The following is a 27,902-nucleotide window of genomic DNA, read 5'->3' on the forward strand; positions in this document are numbered from 1 at the left end:
CGTGGCAGCAGTACCACTGACAGCAGCGAGGTCAAGGGTTAGCGCCTTTCACCGCTCACAGGTTAGTGAAGAGAGGGGGGATGGAGCGTTGATCGATCGTGCTCGGGGAGATTTATTACTCCAGTCTTTAATAGATAGGTGATGCTTCTGCCTCATTTGAAGGCGAGGCTTTCAGCCGCACAGCTTGAACGTGCCCAAACAGTTTGTGAATATGCATTATACATTGAGACATGAGAGAGCAGGACAGAGAGGGCAGGTGAAATATTAGAGAGATGATGAGTGCATAAAAAATGAAGTAGCTGAAATAGCTTTAGAAATCAAACAGATGGGAGACTTTAGCATGGGTTTGTTAGCAAACAAGCCGGAGTAAGAGAAGGGAAGAAGCAGCAGTTCAAGAGGGGGAGAAAAATCCAATAGGTTGTTCAGAAGGAAGCGATGCATAAATTAAAGCATAGAGTGAAGACGGGGCTAAACCTAAAAAATTAATTAAAGAAAGCTATATTTGATATTTCTATTCATAACAAATTTATAACAGACTTGTCTTACCATTATAATATTTTGCAATCCTCTATAAATGGATATTTCAGCAGAAGTATTGTATGAGATGCACATGCATAAATGCATAACCGAGCCCGAGTATGCACAAGCTCATAAACATGCACGGCCACATTGTGCATAAGAGGCTGTTCTGAGACTGCTGTAGAGTCAATAAAGGCTGCTACCTTGCAGGAAGGTCACAGCTCAGAGAAACTCTCCACAAAACCTCTACACAGTCTCCCCCTGAACTCTCACTGTTCCCGTTAGAGGGAATAAATAGCCTCATTATTCCGCCAGGTGCTCGCCATCCATCCACATGTGTCGCTTCCATTGTTTCTAAAACACTCCTGTCACATCGCTGTCAAAACTCTTCATTCTGCTTGCTTCTCACAATAGCCGCCATAACCATAATGTAAGAATTACAGGACATATTAAATTATTCTCACAATATATATTTGTTGTCGGTCTATTGTGCAGAGCAGCGACTCGTCCTTGTGATGCTTTTATTTTTTTTGTGCAAGCAAATATTAATGTCGAAAGCCTGTGAGCTGTTTACATCAGGTGACGTTAGATCCCCAGACTCCACTACAGAAACAACTTGTCAGTTTATATATCCTACAACATATCAGTGTGCTCTTTTAACACAAGTGTTTCCAGTGAAGTAGAATTTCGGTGGTTTAATTGGTTTAGGTGTGAAGTATGCACGAAGTGCATCATGTTTCAGCATGCGTGTGTGCAAATAGGTCGGGATGAGGAGGCAATTAGTTCACCAACCATCTACCTACGTTACGTGAACCTTAAGTTATCAGACTGATGTATGATGTTTTCCTAAACCTAACCAAACCGTGACCATTCCACAACTTTAACAACAGTCCGTTAATATTTCATAACATGTGAACTCTTTGTCAGCAAGCTTTATTTGGAAAGTGGCTCTTTCTTTTCAGACTCGTCCCTGTCACGACACCCTGCTTGCGTGTGATGTTGCGTGACGTGCCGTTGTTCTTTTGTGAAAGCCGGTCAGTTGAGGACAACACGCAGCCGAACAAACCAAAACACGTCAGAGCAATAAATCTGAATTGTTGCAGTTTGAACATAGCTTTAGCTTTTAATTGACTGAGCTTGTTTACGTGCCATAATATATTCAGTTTAGTTTCCAAGTCCACAATAGCACAGTACCTATAACACAACTGTGAATAATACATTTATTTATTAATGCCATGGTTCCATATGTGGAGAACCTTTCGCTGCAGAATTACAGCATATTGAACTAAAGCAAAACAGTGCTTATTGTCATCACCTAGAGATGACCCTGACATCAGGAAAACAATTGTTTTTTTAGTGCAGCTTTTTACAGTCGGCGCCTGCCCACACACTGTACCCATGTGGCTCATGCTGCCCGTTTGCTTTTTTACCCTGCAGATTTCCTCCCCCCAGCGTGCCCACTGATAATTATAATCCAGAAAACCATTTCATGGGGTAGTACAGCCACAGCAGTTTGCTAACACTGTGTTTTATTCCTCAGTATGACAGTGTTTCATGCTATTGCTGCCATAATAATTGGCTCCAGATGAAAAGGACTTTATTTAGCTTATGTATTACATCGGTCCCTGCATGGCTATTCACTTAATACTTGGAAAAAAACACAGCTTTATCCTTGAAAAGGTACAATACTATGCACTTTATAACTGCAAAGCCTCAGTTAATGATGTCTCTGACATGTCTCTCATGATTCATACGTACAAAACACTTCACAGTGCTATAGTCTCTGCATGCCCTTATGCAGACAGATGCAGATGGATATTTAATACAAATTTTCAAATATGCATGAGTGTATCTCGTATGTGACCACAAGTGTATGCACTCTTTCCCGCTTTAGCTGCATCTCTGAGCAAAAGCTCGAGGAATGTAATCTACAAGGACACCTTATTAAACTCTTACTACTACAGTAGTGTATGGCATTTCAAGTGTGAGTACATGTGTTCATGTGCATTATACAGTGCAAGCTTAATATGTTGATTAAAGTGCCAGCACAAGCTGCACATCAAAACATACCAGGGGAGATGATTATGAGAGCGGAACCCAGCTGTCAGGAAATACAGGAATATACGATATGATACCATATCCCGCATGACAAAGAGAAAAATAAACTACAATATCTCCCAGGACCTGAATCCCCTGCAATCTATTATTTAGAGCACATGTAAGTGTTTTCAGTTAAAGCTCCTCCAATAGTGCATTCATATCCAATCAATTATTCAAGAGCGTGATTTCGTCTTCAGTCAGTCCGACACACTGATGCTGCCTGTCCAGGGATCCAGTCAGCCAGCCAGCCAGCCAAACCAGCTGAGGTCTTGCCAATCAGGCTCGACGCTGACACAATGATGCCTCAGCCTCCAGCTCTGCCTCTGCTTCCTTCAGGAGGGTATGCTGTCTCTGATTGGTGTGGCCGTACCCTGGCAGACACTCCATCTGCACTAGATTGCACTGCTGGAGTGGAGATAGCTGCAATTTGCAGCAATTCCGCCAGTAATTTCGATATGTATGAGGACCAGAGCAATTCATAGCCCTCTCCACAAGGCCCAGGTACTTTATTTGATGCCTCTCATCACCAGCCTACAGGTATATTCCCTCCACCTCTGTACTTGTGCTGGAACCAAAGTCTGGTTTGGAAATCGTGCTGCGGAAAAGTCTCTTTCAGAAGAGGGATGAGTTTTCTCAGAAGATGTAAAAATTTATGAGCAGAGCCTTGTCTTAAAGGAATGAGAGGTGAAATTTGATTTGGGAATGATTGAGCAGATCTCCTAATGAAAGTGACAGGGACCCAGCCTCTCTCTCATGTACTTTGTTTCATGTAATAATTGATTTTTTCTGAGCTTTCAAACAAAGTACACACAACGCATTTTAAGCACATTGTTTACGCCCGGTCAGACGACGTATAGTTTAACAATTCATAGTTCCTAACGCTGCCTCGCCTCCTCTGAGCTAAAGCAAGCGCACATTTCTTGAGGGATGGCATTGTGGATAAGAGTCTAAATAAGGGGTGAGGCACAGCTGACTGTGAAAGCATGGTTTCTCTCACTGAATTAAAGATACGTCTGACACTCCAGGGCTACATTACACTGTTTGTGAGGGTAGCCACCTCTTTCAGCAGCTAGGAATTTTTTCTCCTTTTTCAATTCTTGAGCTCCGTCTTGGAAAACATTTGTGAACCTGTAGCACTGTTTTAGAATAAGTTTTTGTTTCAGCCTCATTTGTTCCATCGCTCGGAGCGTTTGTGGATACTTTCAGTCGACCGAACAGTCAGAAGAAAAATAAAAACCACCTTTCTGTTGACCATATTTATATTTGAAGTAGAAGTGTCATGACATTTAAAAAAAAATCATAGAATCCTAATGATGCCCGCTGCTTAATTTGCGCTGAACTCTCGCCAACCTCATTACAGTCAAACAGCGCTGGAGGGTCTGAAGATGTGTTGCCCCTTTGGACACTCTCCCTCTCTCGAAACCCCTCATTACCCCAGAATCGGAGGGGAGGGGGGGGTGGCTCAGCGAGACCATCGCACTGCCCTCGCCCAGATTTAATGGTGTCATGTGCCCATGATCAAAGTCTCAGTGTTCTACTCCGTGCTCATCATGCTTTGCTTCATGTCGGCTCCCTCCCCCTGTTTTCCGTCTCTGTCAGTGTCTTTCCTTCTCATCCAGCACATCCTCTCTCTCTCTCCCTCGATCTCGGTTAGATGTGCCGCTCGGCAATCCTTTTGATGCATTTGACACTTTTACCTCATTACCCCTCAAGGACTTAACCCCTACAAGGCAGATTAAAAGTGAACAGTTTATTTGTAAAGGATCCCCATTAGCAGGCGCGACGGCAATCAGCTATTATTCCAAGAAACTTGACATACAATACATGAATTACATTATTATATGCAATCACAAGCACGCTGATATGAAATGGAAAGAATTCAAAACCTGTCAACGTTGCGCAAATATTTAGGCAGAATACTAATTAAAGATGCAGGTTTGCAGGTTTCTGGATGTCTACCAGGACCCAACCCAGTACCAACTTCTGTTTAGTCTAATCTGGTTCAGGATGGGTCCATTTCCAATGCCTTGGATCTCTGGTCCATGTATGAATATGTCTAGTACAGAGTGGATCCGAGTGGATTCACTATCAGCTCATGTTCATGCGCTGCATCGCAATCAATGCGAGGGGTCGAGTGAGAATCTGTCAAACAGGAAGTGGTGCCAAACTATGCATCTATGTGGCACCAGGGAGTGATTACAGCGGATGCTACTTAGTTCATTATGTGACGATGCAAACATTTAATTAGCCTTAGCACAACACACAATGTGCAGTTGAGGCTGATGAGAAAGTTATTTGTTTTGCAGCTTATTCGGTCATTAAAGTTTTGGAGTTGATGATAGTGCTAGATGACAAGCCGAGGTTTCACCCAAATTGTTGCGCTTTATCCTGAGGGAAGCATGAGTTTGTGAACCAAATGTCAATTCAGCCAAGAGTTGTTTTTTTTTAAATCATTTTTCAGTGTGTAGGACTTTGTGGCATCTAACCATGTGGTTGCAGATTGTACCTGGACAACCTTCGCCTGCCGATGTCTGTACAATATTTCATGGCAAAACATTCAGGGATATTTTTTGTCTGGTCCAAAGTGGAGGACCGATTTATCATCCGTAGAGCCAAGCTGTTCGCTGCATAGCTTGAAGTGGTGACATGTATTGCTACTTTTATCAGCTTGTTAATTAATGGCCCGTCATGCTGTTACCAGTGTTGGATTTCTCTCTCAATTTGGGCTGTTTTGATCTACCATATTTTGGAATATCTCCAATTATTTCAGATTTGTTCTGGCTGTTCTTGGGTTGCTTTCAGATTTTTTTTTCCCCTCTTTCTGTTTTCCTTTACTATAAGTATGCACATGGGGTTCAGGTAATGTTTCCAGGGGGTCTGTTTCAGATCAGATTCTGGCCAACTGAAGACCTCTTGTGTATGGATCCTTAACTGTGTGTGTCTGCACTGTGGCCGGTTGTTTGTTAAATTGACTTTCCCTGATGCAAATATCACCTACCTTCTACTGTTTCTTCTTCTAAACCCTTGAAGCTTTGAGTCTGTGTGACTCCTGCATACCCAGTGGACCTAACTCCCTGCCTGTTGCCAGTCTTTCCCGTCAGGCTGGGGCTGCTCTGCTCATTTTGTTTTACCTGAGAGCACCTCTAAATATTAATGCATTCCTCTCTCTGAATTACAGCCTTACAGGCCTGCCAACTCACTCAGCATTTGTCTACCTTCCTCTCTTTCACTCCTCCACTCTCCCTTCTGTATCTGCCTTCACTACACTTGGCTCAGTCTTTCCACCCCGGAGGTTAATTTCTGATGATATCCGATGTGATGGGTTGTTGGCTCTCATTCGTCTCTCTCATGATTTTACGACTCTAATCCTGCCACTTGAGCAAAATCCCCTCCTTTATTTTGACCGGTGGATGGCATTTGGAAGCATTTAGATTCACAAAGGCATGTGGTTGAAAGCAAACCTGAAATCTAATACTGACATCATTGTGAGGTATCCAGCATCAGAGAGATTCATCTCACGAAAAGGTTAGCCAACACTGAAATCAGCTTGACTTCAGAGATTTAAATTTGTTGTGTCACCTGTGCTTTACCCGCCTTTCTCACCGCTAACAAAGGAATCCGGTTAGAGTGGGATAAACAAGCCAGATGGCTTGGCTGGGACTACAGCAGCAGTATTTGAGGATTTCTGACTTTGGCGTGTGGCTGCTTTTGTGGAGAATCTGGAGTGGACCAATAAGATGACATCCAGCCCACTTACCCCGCACACGCTTTTCATCGAAATGCTCTCAAAAAATGACACTAATGATGAGGTGCACTAGTGAAGCTCTCAGAGAAATCAAAGCTAATATAACACATTTAAAGAGACTCTAAGATACAAACACAATCACAAAACAAGCAGTTTGCTTAAGCAACTTATCTTCTCTCCTCAGAATCAGTCGCTTTGAATACTATCATTAGAAAAACAACCAACTGCATATTTCCAACTGGAAAACACACAGAGTGTCTTTTTTATCCATGACTGGCCGATGATTGTGCATTTGCGCCTTCAAAGGCACTCACTCTTGATTTTCAAGCATTTGTCAGCATGTGAGTCCAAACTGCATAAGCTATATTATTACCGTCAGCAATCACTGTCAACTGCATAGTCGCAGCAGACATTTTGACTTCCTTCTCTGTGCTCAATTATGTCTGCATGAATTATTCTTACAGCAAAGACGATGTTTTATGCATAATATATCATAACAGGACCTGAATACACGAGGAAATTCCACGTGGGTCCTACCGGTGAAACACTGAGATGATGAGAGGAAAATAAACACGGCGATGATGATGAAGTGAAATAATTATTACACATCTCTAATTAAAAATATACCTCTTCAGGTTTGTATAAGAGAGACGATGTTTGAGGATGTGTGTGTTCCTGATTGCCATGTTTGGTTGGACTGCGGCAGCAACGCTACTTGGTAAATTCATTCACATTATTTTTAATCAAGACTCACCGCCGCTATACATCACTGTGACCTGCCAATTAGCTTTGCCTTTCGCTCGTTAAACCAACCTCTGCCTGTCCCCCATCTATTAAAATAATATGCACGCTCATTAATAACAGTCACGATATAAAAATGCAAGAGGGGAGGATGAAGAGGATGAGGTGGAAGTAGCTCCGAATCGAGCTCACTGGCAGTAGTCAAACCATACAAACACGGGACGAAATTGTTCGAGCTACATTATGAGCAACATGAGCAAACTTGTCGCCTCCTGCGTGTCTCGCTGTGAGCTCATACTGGCAGCGGCAACAGGAGACAAAGCACCGGTACTTCATTCATTTCAAATGAGCGCTGGGAGACGTGGTGCGACAGAGAGCAGAGTGACAGCTGGTGGAGAGATTTCGGGGGTTCGGCGACAGGAGGAAGTCGAGCGCAGTTCAGGTTTAAAAGAGCAGAGATGTGTTGCAGTTGTAGAAACCTTGTGGGGTTGCAAAGAGCAAAGGAAGTAACATTAACACATTTATAGATTCTGAATAACTGTAACCGACTTTGGTTTGTGTAGTTCCTTAATATTACAGAGTGGTCCGCAATGTCCAGTGAGACAGCAGCTTCTGGAGGATACACACCCACAGAGTCACTGTTGCTCTAAGTGCATGGTTAGCCACAGCCCACATGATCAACTCTGACCTTCAACTGACTGAGAATAATCTCAGCATCTCTCAGGACTTGAATTGTATACTGAATGTTGCACAGCTGATGAGTTCAGACATAAAGCCACAGAAATAGTAATGTACGCCTTTGCTTTAAATCACTGATTCCCAAACTTTTTACAGAAATATAGTGGAAGACCCAAATGCAAAAAACACCAAGAGGAGGCAGGATAGAAAAAAAAACAACCAAGTAGCAAACACAAAAAGCTCAACCAAAAGCAAAGTACAAAATCAGGAAAACCACGAAGAGCAAAAAACCAAACCCACACCACAGGGAGACACCTGAGGACCACTGGAAGAAAGCTCAGGTGAACAACATAGGTGACACACACTGGAGAAGAAAACGGGACGAACACAGGGACAAAACTAAGGAGGGGATGGGGTGCAGGTGGAGTGAGGCGGAGAAACACAGGTGAGGGAAATGAACAGGAAAAACACTGGAAGGGCTAAAGGGGGAGATGCAGAGCAGGTGTTGAGGGAAAGCAGACTGGTGAGGACCAGAAGAAAACCGGAGGGAAAACAGGACACTGGAAAAAGCTGCAAAAGACAACACGAGACCAGAAAACAAATATAGAAAACCCACATACAACGAACCCAAACTGACAGAACCATGACAACAGGGGCACAGTTGTCTGCAGTCCCTGTGCAGAAGACAGACATAACGTCTCTGTTCATTCATGATCTTTTACGTTTCTTATCCTCAATAATTACAATATTAGTTCACTTGTTGGCTTCTGTGCGTGTTGAAAACATACAGTCTCCTCATAAACTAACCATTGTTGTTTTTTTTCTCAAATTCTCATTAAAACGACTCTTACGTGACCGTCATCTTTTTTTTCTACCTGCGTCTCCTCCTGGAAAGTTTCCTCTGCAGACCTCTTAACCCCTGTGATGTTAGGCTATATTGTTTTTCTGCGTCTCCTCATTAAAGCGTCTTAACAAGCAGATTCGCAAATTCAATCTGCGTTGTCGAATGTCACAAATTACTGTTACACTGCCTACTTTTACTACGCTAAATCACCAATGTCACATAAAGTCTCCACTGAAGAAAAAGACAGGTGTGCTGACATTAAACTCACGCTAGTTAGTGCTAAAAAAATAGCACTATATACTCAATATGCAATAAAGATGAATCTCTGATACATAATTAGGCTGCAGTTAATTAAAGCTTGCATACAGTAAAAATAACCTTGGAAAATCTGCTTGAATCTGAAGGATTGGCTCCACTGGCTTCCTCCACCTCTGCTATGCTACACTGAAGGCTTTGTCAATGATGATGTCAACAGTTATCATTATTTTAATTGGCTATAACTGAACTGTTTGCTACCGAGTAAAATATTGTTTTAAATTAAAGAATTTTTGTATGTTTTTGAATTATCTTGAGCCTAGTTCAGGGGGTTCAGAGGTTATTCTGACCGTATTTTACCAGACTTAAATCTTACAAAGCATTGAGCCAGTAGGGAGCACCTTGTTCTGATCACTAGCACTTGAGTAACCCCTTCTGATTCATATTATCCTCACTTAATGCAACGAGGCGGCTAAAAAAAATGTATTTTGTTGCATCAAGCTGATAAAAACCAACTGAATACTTTCCGCCACGCAATTTTACTGCAGTCAGAGCCGTCCCTGATGGAGAAAGAGACTTTTAAAGCACAGAGGACACGTGTTTCGTGGTGGATTAACATTTAATTATACCTTACATTAGAGCTCCACCATAATAACTTTCCCTCTCAGGCTGTCTCTCTCTCTCTCTCTGTCACTTAACAGCTCCACTGGACTGCCGCAAAAAAAAAAAACAGCTTTGCTTTCAGTTGCTGTCTGCCTTTGTGATCCCATATAGCTTTGTCTGTACACACTGTCCACTTAAAATAAGACCCTTGACCGTGAAATAATAATGAACAGAAGCCCGAAGCCTTGGAAGTTGAATCAGATATGTCACTCTGCCTTTCATGATTATAGTATTAACACCTCTGTGTTTGGTGGGGTTGCAAAATGAAAGAGTCACAGATTAGTCGTATAATTCCCACTTCATGCTGTCATCCTACACGCCATTCATCAGATCTACAGAGGCGCGTTTTCACACCTGCAGTCATGCTGAACCACCTCCATCTGCGGCACCGCGAGACGGCTCCCATTAAAGTCGCTGGTTTTAATTCGGCGAGAACGCTGCGGGTCTGAAATACGCGGTTCGGCGAAGCTTTTTGTCTGTACGGAAACCCATAAGGATTCAAAGGAAACAATATGTGTTAATAATATATCGCAAAATGTATCTATCTTCAAAAGATGAAGCAAGCGACTCCTGAGAGCGGTAATGAGGGCGCTGTGGGCAAAGTGAACAAACATTCCCGAGATCATTATTCCCAAGTTAGACTCAGCCTGGGGAACGGCCCCGTGTGTTCGCTGCTGAACAAATAGTGCCGCTGAAATGTTCATTCAGCTAAAGGATATTCAGCCTCGAATGCTTTTGAATATAGTGGAATCAGCCTCTTGTGCATTTGTTCAGTCAAATGTAGGGTACACGTGTGTGCTCGAGTGCAACCGAGCCAGCAAATGAAAAGTGCAGCCCCCACAATCTTTTTTTTTCATCCTCCACAGGCATGAAAGAATCTGGAAACATGTTAGCAGCCTTAACGGGCCATATCTCCTTTTATCTGCAGCTATAGTGAACGTTCAACCCATTCAAAGTGAGTAGTGGGTGGGTTGGGTTAAAGGATTTGGCGCTTTCCAAGTTCTTTATGTTTGCATGAGGGGGATCGAGGGGCTTATACTTCAAAGAAAAAACATGTACAGTATGGAAACTTTCCCTTCTCGTTAGCCAGCATCAAAAGTCCCACAGAAGGGTTTTTAAAAATATCTTACATATCGAATCATCCTCTTTCGGATAAATAACACACAGTTTCTTGGAAAGATGGAATGTCTTGGATGGGAATTTGCAAAACTTGCAAACAGGCGCGGACCTGTCAGAGGTGTGACAGTTAATCTTAAAAATTCTTTCGTTTTCTGTCCCGCCAAATGTCACCGTTGTCTCAGGGGGAGCGGCAAGCCAGAGAGTTCAGCGCACACCTGTCTCTGTTTTTCTCGCTGCGCTCCTATCTTTCGATGACAAGGGGAGAGTTGACGCCGGCGAGCCTTTCCCTATCCCCTATGAGCGGACGACAAGCGAGTCTTTTCAGCAGACGCGTGCCCGCAGACCGGTCTACAGTCGCTCCCGATGGCAAAGGCCACGGCAAAGTGTCCTCGTAGCTGTGTGGAAATACCCCACCGCCCCTCTTCTAACTCCTCCCCGCGCTCCGTCTCCGTAGAGTAAAACAGTTTGACAGGAAGATTAAGCAAGAGGGAGAAAAGAGAGACAAAACGAGGGAGGGCTTGAGTTATGGTGGAAGGAAGCGGGGAGGAGGAGACGAAGAAGCGCTGCTCTTTTTCTCCCTTTTTTTTCGGCTGAAACAGTCTCAGGAGCTGCCCCCCAGCAACAGAGGGAGAAAAGCATGATGAATAATTAACTTCGAGAAATGTCACAAGCGGCAGAGAGAAGTGTAATCATTTCTCTGTTGGGTTTGGAGATCTGTTTTTTATTCTTTTCCGTCATGCCCCGTGGTGCTGCACTGCGCTGAGATTGTGAGCACTATGGGCCATAACCCATCCCTCTAAAAGCATCCGATACATTCCTCTCTACATACTTTTCAAATAAAAGCAAATAAATCATTAATATTTGGGGCCTTTTAGCAGCATCACAGAGACGACTCAAAGAGGTCTTCTACATTTTTAATCAAGTCATTGATGTCAGTCTCATTAGCTGTAAAATCACATTTAAGGAAGCAGGAATCTCTGGTGGTGATAGTTTAATCAATGTCAAGAGGCTCGAGCTTTGTTTCCCTTTAGTTGTAGGGAAACGCAACATGCCCTCAGAATGAATAAAAGATAAAAAATGACAAATTACCGTCTTCATGTTCTAAACAAGCTAAATTTGTCCTCTTTCCTACAAACCTCAGAGCTGTGAAAATGAGTTATGGATTACCGTGACCTAGTTTAATGAGGTAATTGCAGATATATATCACTTTTATCCTCGGTTTCTCACAGATTTACAAGCTGAAAGGACCAATAGTCGGCTCCCGCGTGTATTAATGTGCTCTAAATTTAAGATCGGCCTGCTTTTCACGTGCAGGGGAGAGCACACTCTTTGACTCTCTGCCACCTGAAGTGTTAATATTCATACGATGAACACGATGAAGACCATTTTTAGCTTTAAATTTTTAGCTTTCAGTGGAAACGCTATCTTTAACCCTGCAGGTTTTTAGCCTCCCAGCCCTCGGCTCTGTCGTCACCGTGGCAGACATTGTAAAGCCGACTGTAATGACATGGATGATTTAATGCCGAAGAATGCTTAAAGATTTTTTTGTCCCATCGACGCGTTTGTTAATCAGGCAAACTCCAAATGAGATTCCCTATCAGTAAACACATTGATTGTTGAAAATGAGATGCTGATTTTTCCACTATTATTTATCTTCTTTTTAGATGACACTGAGTAATTATGGCTGTATGGGGGCTGCCTGTGTAATATGGATTTATCTAGAGACAGAAGTTTCATAGAGGCTTACCCATTCATGATTTGTCATCTGAAGCGTTGGATAGCGCCGAGAAATGTGCAGTCACTTTATGCTAGGGGGGCCTGACAGCGATTAGAGTTGTTGTCTTCATTGTAAAACGACCACTATCGCGGAAAAAGAAATCTATCTGATGTGACGACCAACATAATGTTGTAAGTTTTGTTCACGTTATGTTTAGTCTCACCTGTCGTCTTCCTTCCTCTCTCTCTGACTCTATGAAACGCACTGTTACCTTGAGTTAAATTCATGCTTTTCTCTGGGTTTAAACATTGTAGGAAACATTTGGGATAATGTTGTGAAAATGCTGCAGCTAATGGTCTGGTGAGGTTAAGGCAAATGTTTCCTTTGTGGCTTAAAATGATTGTTTTCGTTGCCACAAACTCAGCTGGAAATTGTCCCGAAGTCTCCTTAAAAATGTTCAGCGGTGTCACACTTACAAATGTTGAAACCCTCCATCTCCCCATCACTGGAAAGTCTGGTAATAAACTTTTTTTTTAAATGTCAGTATAGTACTGGCCTTTGACACATACAAATATGAAAAAATGATGTTTTCATCTGCAGAGTCGTTGTACCGTGTTTGAAATAATAACACCGAAAGATCATGGCATTACGTATTTGACACGGGGCCCCTCTACAAGACCTCAATAATGGAGAAAATGAAATACAGGACACCTCCGTGGCCCTTACTGTTTCTGCTATTGTCACAGAGATTTTCACAAAGATGCTTTCGGGGGCCCCCGAGGGTCTGGCTTCCTCAGGCAGTTGCCTGCTTCGCCCGGTTCCTATTACAGTCCTGCAGAGTTAAAAACAAGGTAGACTGCACAAACAAAACAAACGGCGATGAAAAACAATGTGCCTCATGGCCCAGAAATAAAAGCGGTCTGAATAAAGAAAGCACACCCTAATTCCCATCTAGAAGGCGTAGGAGGACAGAAGTTTTTTGACTCATTGCTAAGCTTCCCCTTAAACGGTAAAATCGGTGAGAAGAGAGGAGAGTCTCCCCCCAACGGAGCAATCAGCATGTTAATACTGAAGCAAAACACCTCAAAATTCTCCCTTGTATTAGAACCCATTTGAAATAACCTAACAATAGCATTTAATTAACAGGGAGTTACACCTGAGCATTTAGATTTTAACCAAAGAAGTCTCTGTTGTTATTTCACTTGTCTTCCTCTTTAATTATTCTGAATTAAAGTCTTGCTGAGATTCTCTGGGGCTTTAATTAGGGACTGAATTAAAGTTATGTAAATACAGTTGCGAGCCGCAGAGTCTTTAAATAGAGTTGTGTTGCATCTGCGTATTTTATTTTCATTATTTTTTTTTTTTTTCCTTCTGAAAGAGAAAACATCCTAAGTCTTTTCTTTTGAAGTTTGTCAGATCACTCCGGGGTAGCTCTCCCTTAGGTGTTTGTGTGGATTGATACTTTTCCTCCAAGGGGGCTGTGACGAGGAAACTATTTCTGCATTCGAAAAATGCGTTGCGTTTTTGTGCGCGTCTCCCGTTTGTGTCGGTTTCCTGTAAATATACTTAAGTATTTAATTAACAGGAAGCTGGCAGGCATGAAGTTACCTGTCTATGAATGTATTAATAACTGATTCTCCACCTCCAATTTGCTGATCCGCTGTGAAAATGAAAAGAGCGGGATCAACCTCCCATTGGGCTAGATTAAATCCAAACTAAGTGCCTCGGCCCAGACTGCAAGCTTCTGTCTCTGAATAATAATGGGTTCTTTCAGCTGTGTTTGTCATCAAATTAGCCCTCTACTTCAGACGAGGCGCTCTCAGAGTGCAGTTCTCGACGGCGGCGGAATTCAAATTAGACAAAAGTCAGTTTGAGGTTTGTGAGCTTTAAAAACGGAGAATGGGTTTCATTTGCAGAGGTGATGATTGCCATAGGAGGTAAAGTGGCAGCGTTCAAGTTCGTGAAAAAAAACACCTTCCTTCCTGCAGTTCATCTGCTTCAAAGCTCACTCTGAGTCAAGTTACAGTAGAGACACGGAAACGAACCTTAAACCGACGACTTCAGCCTCCAGCTTTCTCTACATGCTCGAAATCCAAACCCTCTTCCTTTAACGTAAAGCCCTTGAAGCTCCTCCATCAGCGCACGCTTTTCAAACGCTGCTTATTTAGTTGTCGAATAAACACTGCAACTGTATGGAGTGCATTTGTAAGCGAGGAGGGAAAGCTGATAACGGATTCTTGAGGCTGAGTTCACTTTTGTTTGTCTTCCTGCCCTCAATTTTTGCGTTCAAGGAGTCGAGGTTGAGTTCCTCCTGCTCCCCTCCGCCTGACACACTATTATGCTCGTACCTTTGATCAACCCAGGAGAGATAAAGTTGCCCTGGGTAGCGCCATCACTCCAACGCAGGAGGGGGCAAGGAAGAAGGGATAGAAACCCTTTTTCCCTTCTGGCATTTTCTGTCTTACACAGTCTCTCTAAAGGATTGAGGAACAATTAAAAGATCGGTTCGGGGCATCCGATGAATCTGAAAAAGCTGAGACAGTTTGATGGGAACAGCAAATGTTTCTCTCATTTATAAAGTGGTCTACAGAGGGAGTTTTATCTCCAGGAATGACTTCAAGCCCACAATTGAGGATGTATAAAACAAACTTTGACAGGAAGATGATCTTATCTTTACACTAAGTGAGGATGCGTCGTAAAATAAGCTATTTCCTTAAGCAACTAATGCTATCTCGGATACAGTGACTGTAAAATAACATGTATCTTCAAGGGTTCTTCTTCCATTTTGTGGGCATTAATCAGCCGGGCCCTGGCCCTTAATCATGTGCACCAAATCAAAAGTTAAAAAGGATTTATACGTGGGAAACTAAACACATTTTAGTTTTTTTTCCTATACAATTTTAGTACAACCACACGAATCGAACCATTCCTGTGAACGAGCGGTTGCACTCATGATGACTCATGTTAAATCTGGTAATGCCTCCCCCAGCAGTATATCAAATTAGCCAATCGAGCCTTTATCTCGCTGTTGTAGTGAATACACCCAGTGAGAGCAGTTTTGTTTTTCTCTCTGCGTCGACTTGACCTGAAGCAAGTGATCACAATAATGCTGCGGTGAGAGCTCAAACACTCATCTTCTATCCGTGCGCTCTGAATGAAGCTTAAGTCAATTCAGAAAACAGATAACGAATGTGAATACAGACCACACTTGACTTCAAAATACCGTATCAGAAGGCCAGAGATGTGGATGACTTTGGTGGTAAATGTAACATTTTATTCTTTGATAACTTTTCAATCAAGCCAAGTATCGTTGTAAGTGTTGGAACACTGTCTAGATGTGACTTTAACGGAGTATAAATACAGTCTCGTCTGAAAGAAGCAATCAGTCAGTGGAAAAAGTCATTCACAGTCGTTGATAAGAGTGTGAAGCCTTGCTAGACCCTGATATAATCCACAATTTTTACTTGAGGAATTCATTTTTATAATTTACACCAAATAACAAAACATATAACCTTCTTCTTTTGATAGGGTACTCAAACGTTTCAGAGACAGTTTAAAAGCAATTACAGGTAAACTGAGAATCTGAGAAGAACAGTCAGGGCCAGAGAAATAAGATCATTCCTGCGAGATTTAGCAAATAATGCACCTGCTAGACATTGTTGACACCTTCATGTTGCATGCAGACAGAGGGGGCACAGTATCAAGTCAAACATATCCCTCTGAAGGACATTTCTACAAGGCCATTTCTGTGCAAAGCCAACTGAACCAAAGCCTCTGTCAGTACACGCCTATCACCATTCGAGTCTCCCTCTCTGTCTGTTTCTATCTTGTCATGTTTTTTGCATCATCGTACTAGTAGCGACTGTTTAATGCTTGTTATAAAGAAAAGGATCATTATATTTCCAAATGCCAGTTAGTTCTCATAACCCTCTGTTTTAAGTGCATGCCTCTGAAAAACTGATGTTTGGAGGGCATTATAGCCCAAACACCCTCCCCCTAGGCGTGATCGTGCAAAACAGTGTTGCAGGGTTACTGTAGGTGGTAGGAGCAGGGGGTGTATTGAGATTGGGCCAATTTTTCAGTAGATTCAGTTTGTCTCTCCGTCTTCATGGGAAACTTTTCTGTGAGCAGCAGTTGCACTTCTGAAAAGAAACTCTAATCTTGTTTTGGAAGGAAAAAAAAAATGTATTACATCTCATTTCCAGAAAATGTAAGGCATTGAAAGACTGCTGAAATAGCTTTAAAGTGTTCTGAGAACAACGGCAGCACTCTGTAATGGATTGTTTTGGTCTTTGTCTCGCTCTTTTCCCCTGCAGGGCTGAAGCAGATCCATGCGCTGTCCATCCAGGGGAACTATGAGCTGCGTATCGACCTGGAGGACTTTGAAAATAGCACCGCATACGCCCAGTACGGTACCTTTGGAGTAGGACTCTTCTCAGTCGACCCTGATGATGATGGATACCCTTTGACCGTGGGAGACTATTCTGGCAACGCAGGTATAAATGCTGAGTGAACTACTTTTTCTGCACGACTTCCTGTGCTTGTACAGTGATAAGTATACAACTATTTCTGGATGTTCTTTTTTTTGTTGTTCAACCTAATTGTGAGCACAGAAGTTGCAGCAGTGGGTGAAAGCTCCGGCGAACTTCCAGTGCTGCCTTCTAATGAAAGTAATAGTATGTTATTTTTACAGTGCGGTGGGTGTGTCCACTTGTTAAACCATGCAGACAGCTGCACAGAGGGAGAGAAAGGGACTGCAAGTGTCTGTGCCTCTGCTCCCCAACCATCAGATCCAAGCCAGCTACCTGTCACCTTGATTAAATTACTGCCAATTAATTGCACTGCTTGACCTGCAGCGTAAACAAAAACCCTGCCGTTGAAATGAAGAAGCAATTTAGAGAACCTATGGGGAGCGCTGCGCCGAGAACACGGAGAGAATGGGGACAGATATGAGAGATGGAGCAAAGGGAAGATAAGTGGAGAGGAAGGGATTGAAGAAAACTGGGGTGGAGGGAGGAAACGAAGGGGACAGGTGCAAGAGAAGGGCAACAGAAGTGAGGAAGAGTTAAGTAAAAATGAGTGTAGAGGTGTCCAAGGGACAGAGGAGGCAGAGGAGCAGAGGAGTGAAAAAAAAAAAAAGATGGGAAGGTAAAATGTGTTGTGTTGTAGCAGCTTTTTCCCCTGATATGATGTCTGCTAAAAAGTCGTGTAATGCATCCTGGCTTGTCCTCAGCATGGCCTGACCTTAGACCCATCTGCCTGTTGCAGAGTCGGTCAAATTAAGGGTACTCAATCTCTCTCAGGATGCTCGTGGTCTCCCCTCGGCTTCCATCTAGGCGGTGCTGCTGTTATTAGTACCAGTGGTAGTATTACGCTCTCGCTGTGGCTGCTTTCTGATCAGCTGACAGGTGCTCATTTGGGCCGGGAGCAGCTGGATCCTAATGGGCATCAGAGGAGGCTGTCGGCCACGCAGCCACCAAGGTGACATCCAGCGCCTTGCAAATGAGCCTTTAAGTGCTTCTGTTTTGTTTCGTGTGTTTCCTCTCTTCTACCCCCGCTGCTGGACATCATCCCATTGTCCACACCTTTGAGCCATTTCTTTTACCACTTTTTTTCCCCCCACTATCTCTTTTTCTCCCAATGTCGATCAGCACATGACATGACTATCAGACGTGCCAGTCAGATAATCTTTCTGCCGACTGGTTACCATGGTAATGTAAAATGGAGAGCAGAGTAGGACAAAGTGAGAGGGTAAGGAGCTTGGTGGCCACATCCTGGGCAATTAAGGGCTGTTTGATGCCCTGACGAGCTGTTAGCCATCACCTGATGGCTGGTGAGCGGTCTTTCATTCCCCTCTCAGCTTTTTTTTTCCTTGTATCCACTTCTGGTCACAGTGTGCAGCCAGCTCTCGAAAAGAAAGGAAAGGACGGGAAGTATAGGGAGTTTATTGAACATTATTAGCTCTTTGAACATCCATTTGCTGAAAACGTTAGGTCTGCCACAGTATCTCAGAGGACGAAGTCTCTTTGGGAGTGGCTTGCAAAGCAGTTATCAATGTAGAGAATATGCCAGAGAGAAATCTCTATGTAGAGAGTGGATACTTAGCTCTGCAATTGAATGGTGGGAATAGGCTTACCATGCAGATCATGATTAAGGGCAGTTAGGTGATGCAACCTGCCTGCACTGCATCCCTTCAGTGGGCTCATAGCATTGTCATATTCATAATCACAGGTTGCAGGGAAGCTTTATTATGAAGGCCTATTCACCACTGATTACTTGCCTTCACTGGTCACATTCTCTATGCTTGACTCAAAGTGTTAACTCATAGTGTAGCTCTGGTTAAGACTGTGTAGTCTTCTTGGTGAACAACCCAACCTCTTCGGCCTCCTTCCAGGTCTTTTGCTGCACCTCGTGAGTTCACTCATCCTATGGAGCTGCTCTTTGTTGCCAGTGTCTCTGGGGAAGGTAGGCAGAGTGGACACCTAGCCTGTCCACTCTGCCTACCTAGCCCAGAGATACTTAATCTCCGAAGAGGTTGGTATGTTTACCGCAGGGCGGGTCTTGTAAGAAAGCAGTACCAGTTACTAAAATACCTGAAAGATGAACATTGACGCTACGAAAGGGAATAAAATCAACATTTGGAGAAAGTTCATTAAGTACATCTCCTCCAACAACATTTCTGTCCATTAACTGACAGGCCTCCTGGTAATTGGGGGTGTGTTATTAAAAATAGGGAGATAAAAAGGTCAACACAGAACCTTTGATAAATTGGCTAAAAATCCGTCTGACCTCCCGCTTTCGATAGCGAGAAGCAAAACTCTGGAGGACTGTGGAGCTTTATTTTTATTCTGTCATCTTCCTCGGTTTGTAGAGTGATTAATTGAAGAGTCGTATGCCATTTTGAAGTGAATCACTTGTGGATATGTCTAATTACTGGTTTCTGGTGTCAGATCCAAAAATATGTCCGTTAAAGACGGAGAGATGCAATAATCTGTTGCTCAGAAAGTAGCTGCTGCTTAAAAAGCTCTTTTTTTCTTCAATCTCCCAGCCGCTCTTATTTATAAGAGCTTCTTTCATTCGTCCAACGCCAATATATACATACCAGTTAAAAAAACATCTGTATCTTACTTTTTATACGCGCACTAACACATTAAACTGTTTCCTCATTAGGTGATTCTCTGCTGAAGCACAACGGGATGAAGTTCACCACCAAAGACAGGGACAACGACCACTCGGAGAACAACTGCGCCTCCTTCTACCACGGTGCCTGGTGGTACCGCAACTGCCACACCTCCAACCTTAATGGCCAGTACCTGCGCGGTCAGCACACCTCCTACGCCGACGGCATCGAGTGGTCCTCCTGGACCGGCTGGCAGTACTCCCTGAAGTTTTCCGAGATTAAGATACGACCGACCCGCGACACGGAGAAAAAATGAGACGGACAAAAGAGAGAGAAGAAAAAAAAAGAAGAATTTTTTTGAAACATTACAAAACCACAACTTCTGACAGCTAGGCGGAGTTACTTGTCTTGATATTGTTTATTCACTAAAACATACCTCTTTGAGTTTACTTGACTCTGCTGTTTGCCTCCTGGTGTCCCCCCCCCCCCCCTTTTTTTGCTCCTCTTCCTCCATCCCTCAGCTACTAGTGTCATGCTGGCTTCCATTATCCTCCCCTCGGTCTCTTTCTGAAAAAAAAAAAAATAGCGGAACCATCATCCCTTTATTTTTGATCATTCAGCTCACAAAAAACAGCATACCAGAGCTCCGAACCTCACAGCCCACTGCGCTAGCTTTACTCAGTCTGACATGGTGGTCCAACCATCCCCTGCAGAATCACACACCAGTGATTTCCTCCTGACATGTAACTCTGACCTCCCATCTGTGCTGACATGGCACTTAGATCGTGGTTCAGTCTCGCTGCCCATTGCTGCATAATCTGTGGACGGAGTGGGTTGCTCCAAATATAATAGACAGAGAAAAACAAACCATGAACAGGAGATACAAAAATCCTCCCTGTCCCCCTCTGCAAGGGCAGTTCAGAGTATCCCCAGTGAGAAGGGACAGCGCAGTGGTACACTATGTCACATTTACATCCCTGATCCGTGTGAATGAGACCCAGCGGGGTGGTGGCAAGGAAGTGCGGGGCCCTAAGATAATGAGGTGGAGACGGAGACGGAGGGAAAGAGGAAACAATTTGACGACAGTTGAATTAGTCAGAGCGAGGGGAGAGCAGAGTGAAATCAAGACCGGCGAGAGGAAGTGGAAGAAGAGGAGGTGCAAAAAAAAAAAAAAAGAATGAAGAAAGAGAAATGAGAAAAAAGGAAGAGACAACGGAGGATCTCATTCATCTGACTTGGGCCATTAGGGAGCATATTGGGCACTTTGTCTGATCTGCCTGCCAGCTGAGTACTGGCCAACTGATGCAGCACTCACAGATGGTAACCCAGCACTTTGTGTGTATGTACGTGGGTATGTGCGTGTGTGTGTGTGTGTCTACGACAGAGAGAGACAGACACAGTTCTGTAACACTATCAATTTCCTGTCATGAGTTCAGTGGAGCATCTCAACTGACTACAATGTTTAGCAGAGACAGACTAAACATGATGCATGGCTGGCAAACCTTCACTCTCTCCATCTAACTAGTTAACATGAAAATTACAAAGCCTGTGTTTGGGACCAACGGGATCACGGACTGATCAAGGAATAACCGGCTCGTTGATCTTATTCTCTTGGACCTGTTGAGGAAATTTCACATCTTTGGTCAACAATGCCAGTTCCCACCTCTCTGGTTTGTCATTTTTCTCTCCTTTTTCCAGGTGATAATTATGGGATTTGTTTGTGACAGTTTCTCTTGTCATGCAAACAGAGAGAAAGTCGCTGTATAATAAGATTTGACGCTCTCGAACACAGTATTTTTCTTCTGAGTAGGAGTTCTGCAATGTGTTATGGCAAAAACAAAATTGCCTAAAGCAACCAAAAAAAAAAGAATGACATAAAAATACAAAAAAAAAAAAAAATGTTATGAAGAAAAAACACAAAGGAAACATGTGGGCAGAAAATAGTGCAATTCTGATTTTCCTGTCTCTCCTTTTATTTTTTAAGTCGGTGAATCAACTATTTTTCAGTTTCATCGAGTTTCTTTGGATGTACTAAGAGCTTTAAAAGATATCTGTAGATTTTATTGTACAGTGTGTATGACTTTTAGAGCATGTGAAGCCGTTTTCTTACTATGCTAAAACACAAAGAGTACTCAAGCACATGGACTTACAAACTCCACTGGTTTAAAAAAAATAAAGAAGAGATGTATTTACAGAACTTTTTTCCCCTTCCTCTACCTGACGGACTGGCCCCCGCCCACAGGTGGAGGAGGAATGTGACTACCCCTCAAGCACACGTCCGTTCAGATCTGCAGCACAAACATAAATCTTTCTACGGAGGCACAACATGAGAGAGACTTCAAAACCTCTTGGCACATTAGCTGCCATGCTGGACATATGTGATTTTTCTGACATTTTGGAAAGTCCCGGTGCACTGGGAGACAGTCATGAATGTTTGCTGAAAAGGTGTCGCCCCGGCTGACAGTGAGTTTAAACGTGTAGCACCGAGCGACGTGGCGCTGAATACCTCTGACACTGGAACAGCTGTGAGTTTTTCTGTCATCACCGGTGCTTTGAAGGGATCTCCTATCGCCGCGCGTGCGTTTCTGCGGCGCCTCGGCTGTGTACATAATGCTCTACGACGTCAAATCTCGGTGGACCGCTGCCACCTCTCTTCGACATCAAAAGCACAGACACACGTTACAAAATACTTTGCTGATGTTATTGTGGCACAGGGTTCAAGGTCCAATAGCGGCGGAGGACTTAGCTCATTTGAAATACGCTGGAAACGAAGACGGAGGAGGAGTCGGACTACGTGTGACAACGTATGCATATGTGTGTGTGTGTGTGTGTGTGTGTGTGTGTATGAGTGCGTGTGCACATGTGTGCGTCTACAGTGTCTCTGTGTGTACACATATATGCACATGCTTCGGTTTGTACATGCCCATGTGCATGAGCCAGACGACAGAGCAGGAGGCTGAGTGCGTCTCTCTGTGGAAAATTTTGAAGTAATGTGATGCTTATGTACAACTCGCCTCCCCCTCCCCCCCCCTCCTGCTATTTGTGTTGATAACAGAGAGATTTACATAATTATAATGAACTATTACTTATTGTGATTGTGAACCCATAAGAGTGGACACCACCTTCTGGTACTGTGTTGAACTGCGCTCGTACCCTGAAAACCCCCTCCGAGAACCCACTCCCAAAAACCTTTATTCACCTCGACACGACGTTGTGCTCACTGTATATGTTGATGCTATGTTGCCCCCTTGTTATTTAAATGTAAAGGCGACTATTATTTGCCATGCCCCTCTTGTGTTTTTCGTTGAGTGAATGCCTTTGTAGTCACTCTCTCTGCTGCAGCTTTGCTAAGTCTCAGTCGGAAAGAGATGATAAAAGAGTGAAATCAGAGGCTCTAATCATTCCCAGTTATCCCGCTCATTACAGTGCATCAGCACCCTCCCAATCGATCCCCCAGGTCCCCAAACCTTCTATCTTTCTTACTGTGTACCTCCTTAATTGCCTTAGCCTCTGCTGCCAATTCCCCCTCACTCCACAGCTCCTAAATCCTCCTCTCCTTCCCCTTCCAGCTCCCGACTCCCTGCCTCTTTATTGCTCTGCTTTCCGCCTCTCTCCTGTCCCTCCCCCAGCCCCCGGTCCTCCCATTCCTTTCAGTCCCAGCGCAGAACTAACTCTGTTTTTCCTTTATTTCTTTTATTTTTGGTGAAGTACTATAGATTGTTTTGCTGAATCTTGATACTGTGTTTTAATGTTCTTGTCAACATTTAATAAACATTCACATTTTATAAATGGGGAACACCCTGATGTGCGTGGGGGTTTGTTCAGCGTGGTTGGCATTTGTGTTTTTTTTAATCTGGAAATTCTGGTTTAATCAAACTGAATTAACAGAGGCAATTAACATTTAGTAGAATCTGTCAAAAGAAAACAATTTTAATGACTTGGAACATCAACCACAATTAGCAGCTGGGTGTGAAACGTAGCCTCAGCAGACCCAGAGTCGGAAAAAAAAAGCATCGGGGCCAGATTTTTGGCTTCATTTAAGTTTTGAGATAACATCCCAAAGTTTTACGCTGCTAATGCCCAACACAAGAGAGGCAAACTAAATACTGCTGGCGCAGACCAATTTTTCAACAATGCCATTTTGAAAGAAATAAACCCAGCAGCCACGTGTCTTTCCTCGAAGACTGAGTCACAGCCCATTTTTGCGTAGCTGTGCTACCGTGTGAAGCGGTTATCGCCCAAGACCAAGATTATACAGCGCCGTTGCATACCTAAAGTGCCGATATATTTGGGGGAAAAAAAAGTAACAATAATAAGGTAAGTTGAGATATCAGAGGAAATTAATTAGCTTTTAATTAGCTTTCTCTGAAAATCATGTACTATCTTAATTTCCCTAGATAAGGTGTCCTGGCCCTACTTATGTGCTGCGACGTGGGTGGACTGTATTTGGTCCTCCAAGGGCCGTCCAAGGTACCACGAGACAATCTGCTAAGTGATGTTTATGTTATGTATGTATAATATGCAAAGATTTTCCCATAATCAGTGTGTGCATGGAAGCACAGGAGATACGCTTACATACCTTAAAACACAACGTATACATTGATGGTGTTCTGGTAAAGTCACATAGCATTCATTCGTAGTCGTGTTATTCAATTATTCATCCTGCTTTGGTCTTCACAAAGTCTTTTAAGAACATCTACGGCTCTTTGGCTCCCAGCTTGTTGCCAACTTTGTCTGATGGGCAGGTGGCATACTAATGCGGACGAAAGGGGTTTATCTGAGCTGTTTCTCTGAAAGCTGATGCTCCCTGCTGCAGGAGACAAGGTTGCAGAGAGAAGTGAGACTAAGCAAACAAAAATATTAAAGTTGTGGGGCCAAATAGCCAAACACTGGGTTCAAGATGCTATAGTTCTGCTATATTTCAACATATTCTCCATCCCAACTTGTCAAATATGGCAGCTTGGTCAGCGGCCTTAAACTTCAAACTATGAAACTTTACATACCCCTCCGGCGTCTGTTTTGGTCATAAATGGGATGTGAACTCATCTCTCTGGAGGGAAAGTCCAGTGTATGACCCATCTAACCACCCCAACCAACCCCATCTTAGACTCTTCTTGCCCTGTAAACTACTCTACTAGAGGGCTGCTTCAAGAAGTGATGCTAGAGAGGTGACTACAGTGTCACTGACCAGGCTGCTGGATTTGATGCATTGGGAGTGAGAACAGGCTGCAGGGCTGCCGACAGAGGGGAAACACCAGCTCTGGTGTCAACCCCAAAAATAATTTGCTGGAGGGGCTTTTGGAGATGAACTCGTCCTGGGCACAAGCAAGACTATCAGCAGCCCTGACATGCTGCATACAGAGCTGAGTAGAACTGCATTCTCATGACAAATCTCTTTGGGTTCCTCATTACAACTGACCGCCCCCCCAACATTACACGTAGTAATTAAAATATGGGATTACTGAAGCTTTATTACTGGAGCTGTAATTTAAAATGGTCATTAAACCTGTGTCAGGGCTATTACCTGCGTTGTATACCCCTTCAACGCTGGACAAAAACCCAGCAACACCTATTAACTGCTGGCTTTTGTCTTCAATGGGAAAGGGTGCGATTGGCATTCATTACCGCGTCACAGGTATTCTTCAGCTCAGACGTGAGTCGGCATTGATGGAAACATGACACCAAGGTGGAGACGCATATTTTAGCCCCTTTTTCCCAGTGCCGTGCTGCGAAGCGTGTTAAAGTCAGGGCATTGTAGTTTTCGATCTGACTCTGCCCAAGCAGCACTTGTACATCGTTCAGTCAACACTGAGTTTAAATGAGGGACTATGGTAAAAGATATAAAAAAGAAAGGAAGCGCCACAACATGTCTACTGTCCTCCACTGCTTTCTACTGTTGCCTGCAGATTTGCAACGTCCAGATACACTAGATAAAAAAAATTGTCAAACTCGCCTGTTATTAGCAGGTTCATTTGTTTAAAGAGACACATGTATGCAATAATATTCATTTAGAAATGTAGTATAAGTGACCATAGCTTTTACGAACAATGATCTACATTGGAAATAACAAAATAAGGCGTCTTTATTCCATAATTTCACTAATACATCAACAAGAAAGCCTGTTGGGACAGCGGTGTTTTCAGGAACAATAGGAGCTCCTTTTATTCCCACGATTTCACTAACACACCTCTGAGGTAATAAACAATTTATTCCCCTCCCCTGCTAATTCTGGCTCAAAACAGGGCTCCTGACAAATAGCAGGTACCCAGCGAAATAAAGGATACAATGAACTGCTGGATATCAATTGAACTAACAATTCTTTCAGGATTCCCAGCAGCGTTTGGCTCAATGAAACTAGCCGCATTCATACCCCACCACTGCAGCCCTATAGGGAGCGTGATGTGGACTTGTAAATAGACTCACTAGATGTCACATTATTGTATAAATAATTAGTACACCTACTGGGCCATAGAGACAAGAAGAGATTAGAGCAAATATTCAAATGTTGATAATTAGTTCTCACTAAGTTGTGTTTCTCACAGACACTTCTGCTTATTTTCATTACATTTTCTGCAATGGTGCCACAGTATTACTTTTAACTGTCACAGTGTAGACACAGCACTGATATGTTTCCCATTAGTTTGTTATGTAAACATGCCATTTATTTCCCACACCCATCTGGAGAGCCGAAATGTTCTGGTATGTATGAAATGCTATAATCCCACAGCTGTTTCATCTTTAGCCTCGCTCGACTGACTTTATTGCCTTTTCTGTTTACTATCTCCATTGCTCATTATATTTTGGTTTTGTACTTTCTGTACCCTTTAGCCTTATTTCCAAACATATTAGCTCTAACATCCCACAACAGTTTAAAGGAATGGTTCACCCAAGAATGAAAAATCATTTGATCTATGATCTGCTCAGTTTCATGCTGATGGAGAGGCAGATGAAATGTTGTTTTCTGAAGATTCACAGCAAAACAGCGTTGCAGCATTTTCCTAAAGAACTAAAGTAGACGGCGACGTGTTTTAAAATATCAAAAAACAACAGAAAATAAAACATAAAATGGCTCCATATAGCTCATCTGGTGTGATCAAAGTCCCTGGAAGCCCAGAGATCCCCAATTCACTTGAAAAGGCATTATTTACACCCTCAACATGTAGCCTAACATGTGCACCCACGTAAGATGGGGTGTGCGCTAACACTTTTAGCTTAGCAGCAGCAGTGACAGATTCGGCTTTAAAAAGGGTGTAAATAACGTCTTTTCAAAATCTCCGGGCTTCCAGAGACTTGGATTACACTTGACGAGGTGTTGGGAGCCATTTTCTGTTTTGTTTTTTTGTTTTTTTCTTTTGTTTCTGACATTTTAAAAACAAGTCCCTATCTACTTCATGTGTTTAAGAGAATGCTGCAATGCTGTTTTACCTCGCAGCTCCAGAAAATGCTTCATGGACTACTTGACCCGACTTCCCATCTACATAAGGGTGAGTATAATGACTTAATGAATAATGATTTTTTGTTATTTGGTGAACCTTTCCTTTAACTCATATAATCCCAAAGGCTGGACATCCTTCATGAGATCCCCTGGTGCTGTTTTGATATCCTGCAACACAATGCAACCTGTCACTGATCAAATTCTGAGTGTCTGTGCGCGGCCAAAAAGCCGGGCCAATATGGCGCATCTACTAATTGCCTTGAAGGAGTGTGAGTCATGATAGGTGCAACACTGCGAAGTGTTGCCAGCCGTGTGATCTCGCTCTTCAATTCACGGTTCAAACGACAGCAAATGATGTCAGTGACTGAGTTCCTATCTCTGTAGAGCCACTAGATGCAATAAAAGGCATTCAAGTCTGGTCTTGACACTCTATGTGAGTGTTGGCTGTGCCATCAACTCAGCTCCTTCAAAGTGTAATATTGGCAGTCTACATGTTGTTTGCTTATTTGTGGAGCAGTGTCAAGTTGTTTTAAACGCCCTTCCAACTGACTGCTGATACAACATCAATGTACTTTGTGTTAAATATTATCCTCTGTAATTTCATGACTTCCTCAAGGAGGAGACAGCTGCTTTCCAGCAACTTCATATCTGCTTCTCGTCCCACTAAATGTCTATAACAAGAGGTATCTATCAGCAATGTCCGGTGATGTTCGTGGCAACGAAATACAGATATTTTTGACAAGAAGTAGGGACGTCTCCAGGCGAGTTCATGGCAACAAAACAGGTCATTTAAACCAAAAATTATTTTTTTCCTAACCCTAAGTGTCCACACAGTGCTGTCACAATATAAAATTGACAATTGAACCTAAAGAAGTGTAAATTTTTTAACATACCTTTGGTTTGCAGAAATGTACATTGCCAACATTTATTCTGCGACTGGGTTGGTTGGGATGTGAGGAGACTGTG

The 27,902-nt window shown here is 43.1% G+C and overlaps 1 protein-coding gene across 2 annotated transcripts in view; it reads left to right on the plus strand.

The window, feature by feature from the left end:
- The window catches only part of fibcd1b (fibrinogen C domain containing 1b), a 110,942-nt gene extending 90,263 nt beyond the window's left edge, over nt 1–20,679 (plus strand). For both annotated transcript variants that reach the window (XM_084339722.1, XM_084339723.1), the window contains 2 exons: nt 16,698–16,877; nt 19,552–20,679. In XM_084339722.1, coding sequence (XP_084195848.1) covers nt 16,698–16,877; nt 19,552–19,817 — 446 coding nt within the window. In that variant the 3' untranslated portion in view covers nt 19,818–20,679. The remainder of the gene's footprint in view (nt 1–16,697; nt 16,878–19,551) is intronic.
- The last annotated feature ends 7,223 nt before the right edge of the window (nt 20,680–27,902 follow it).

This window comes from Pagrus pagrus, assembly GCF_965226575.1.
Source record: "Pagrus pagrus genome assembly, chromosome: 19".
NCBI lineage: Eukaryota > Metazoa > Chordata > Actinopteri > Spariformes > Sparidae > Pagrus > Pagrus pagrus.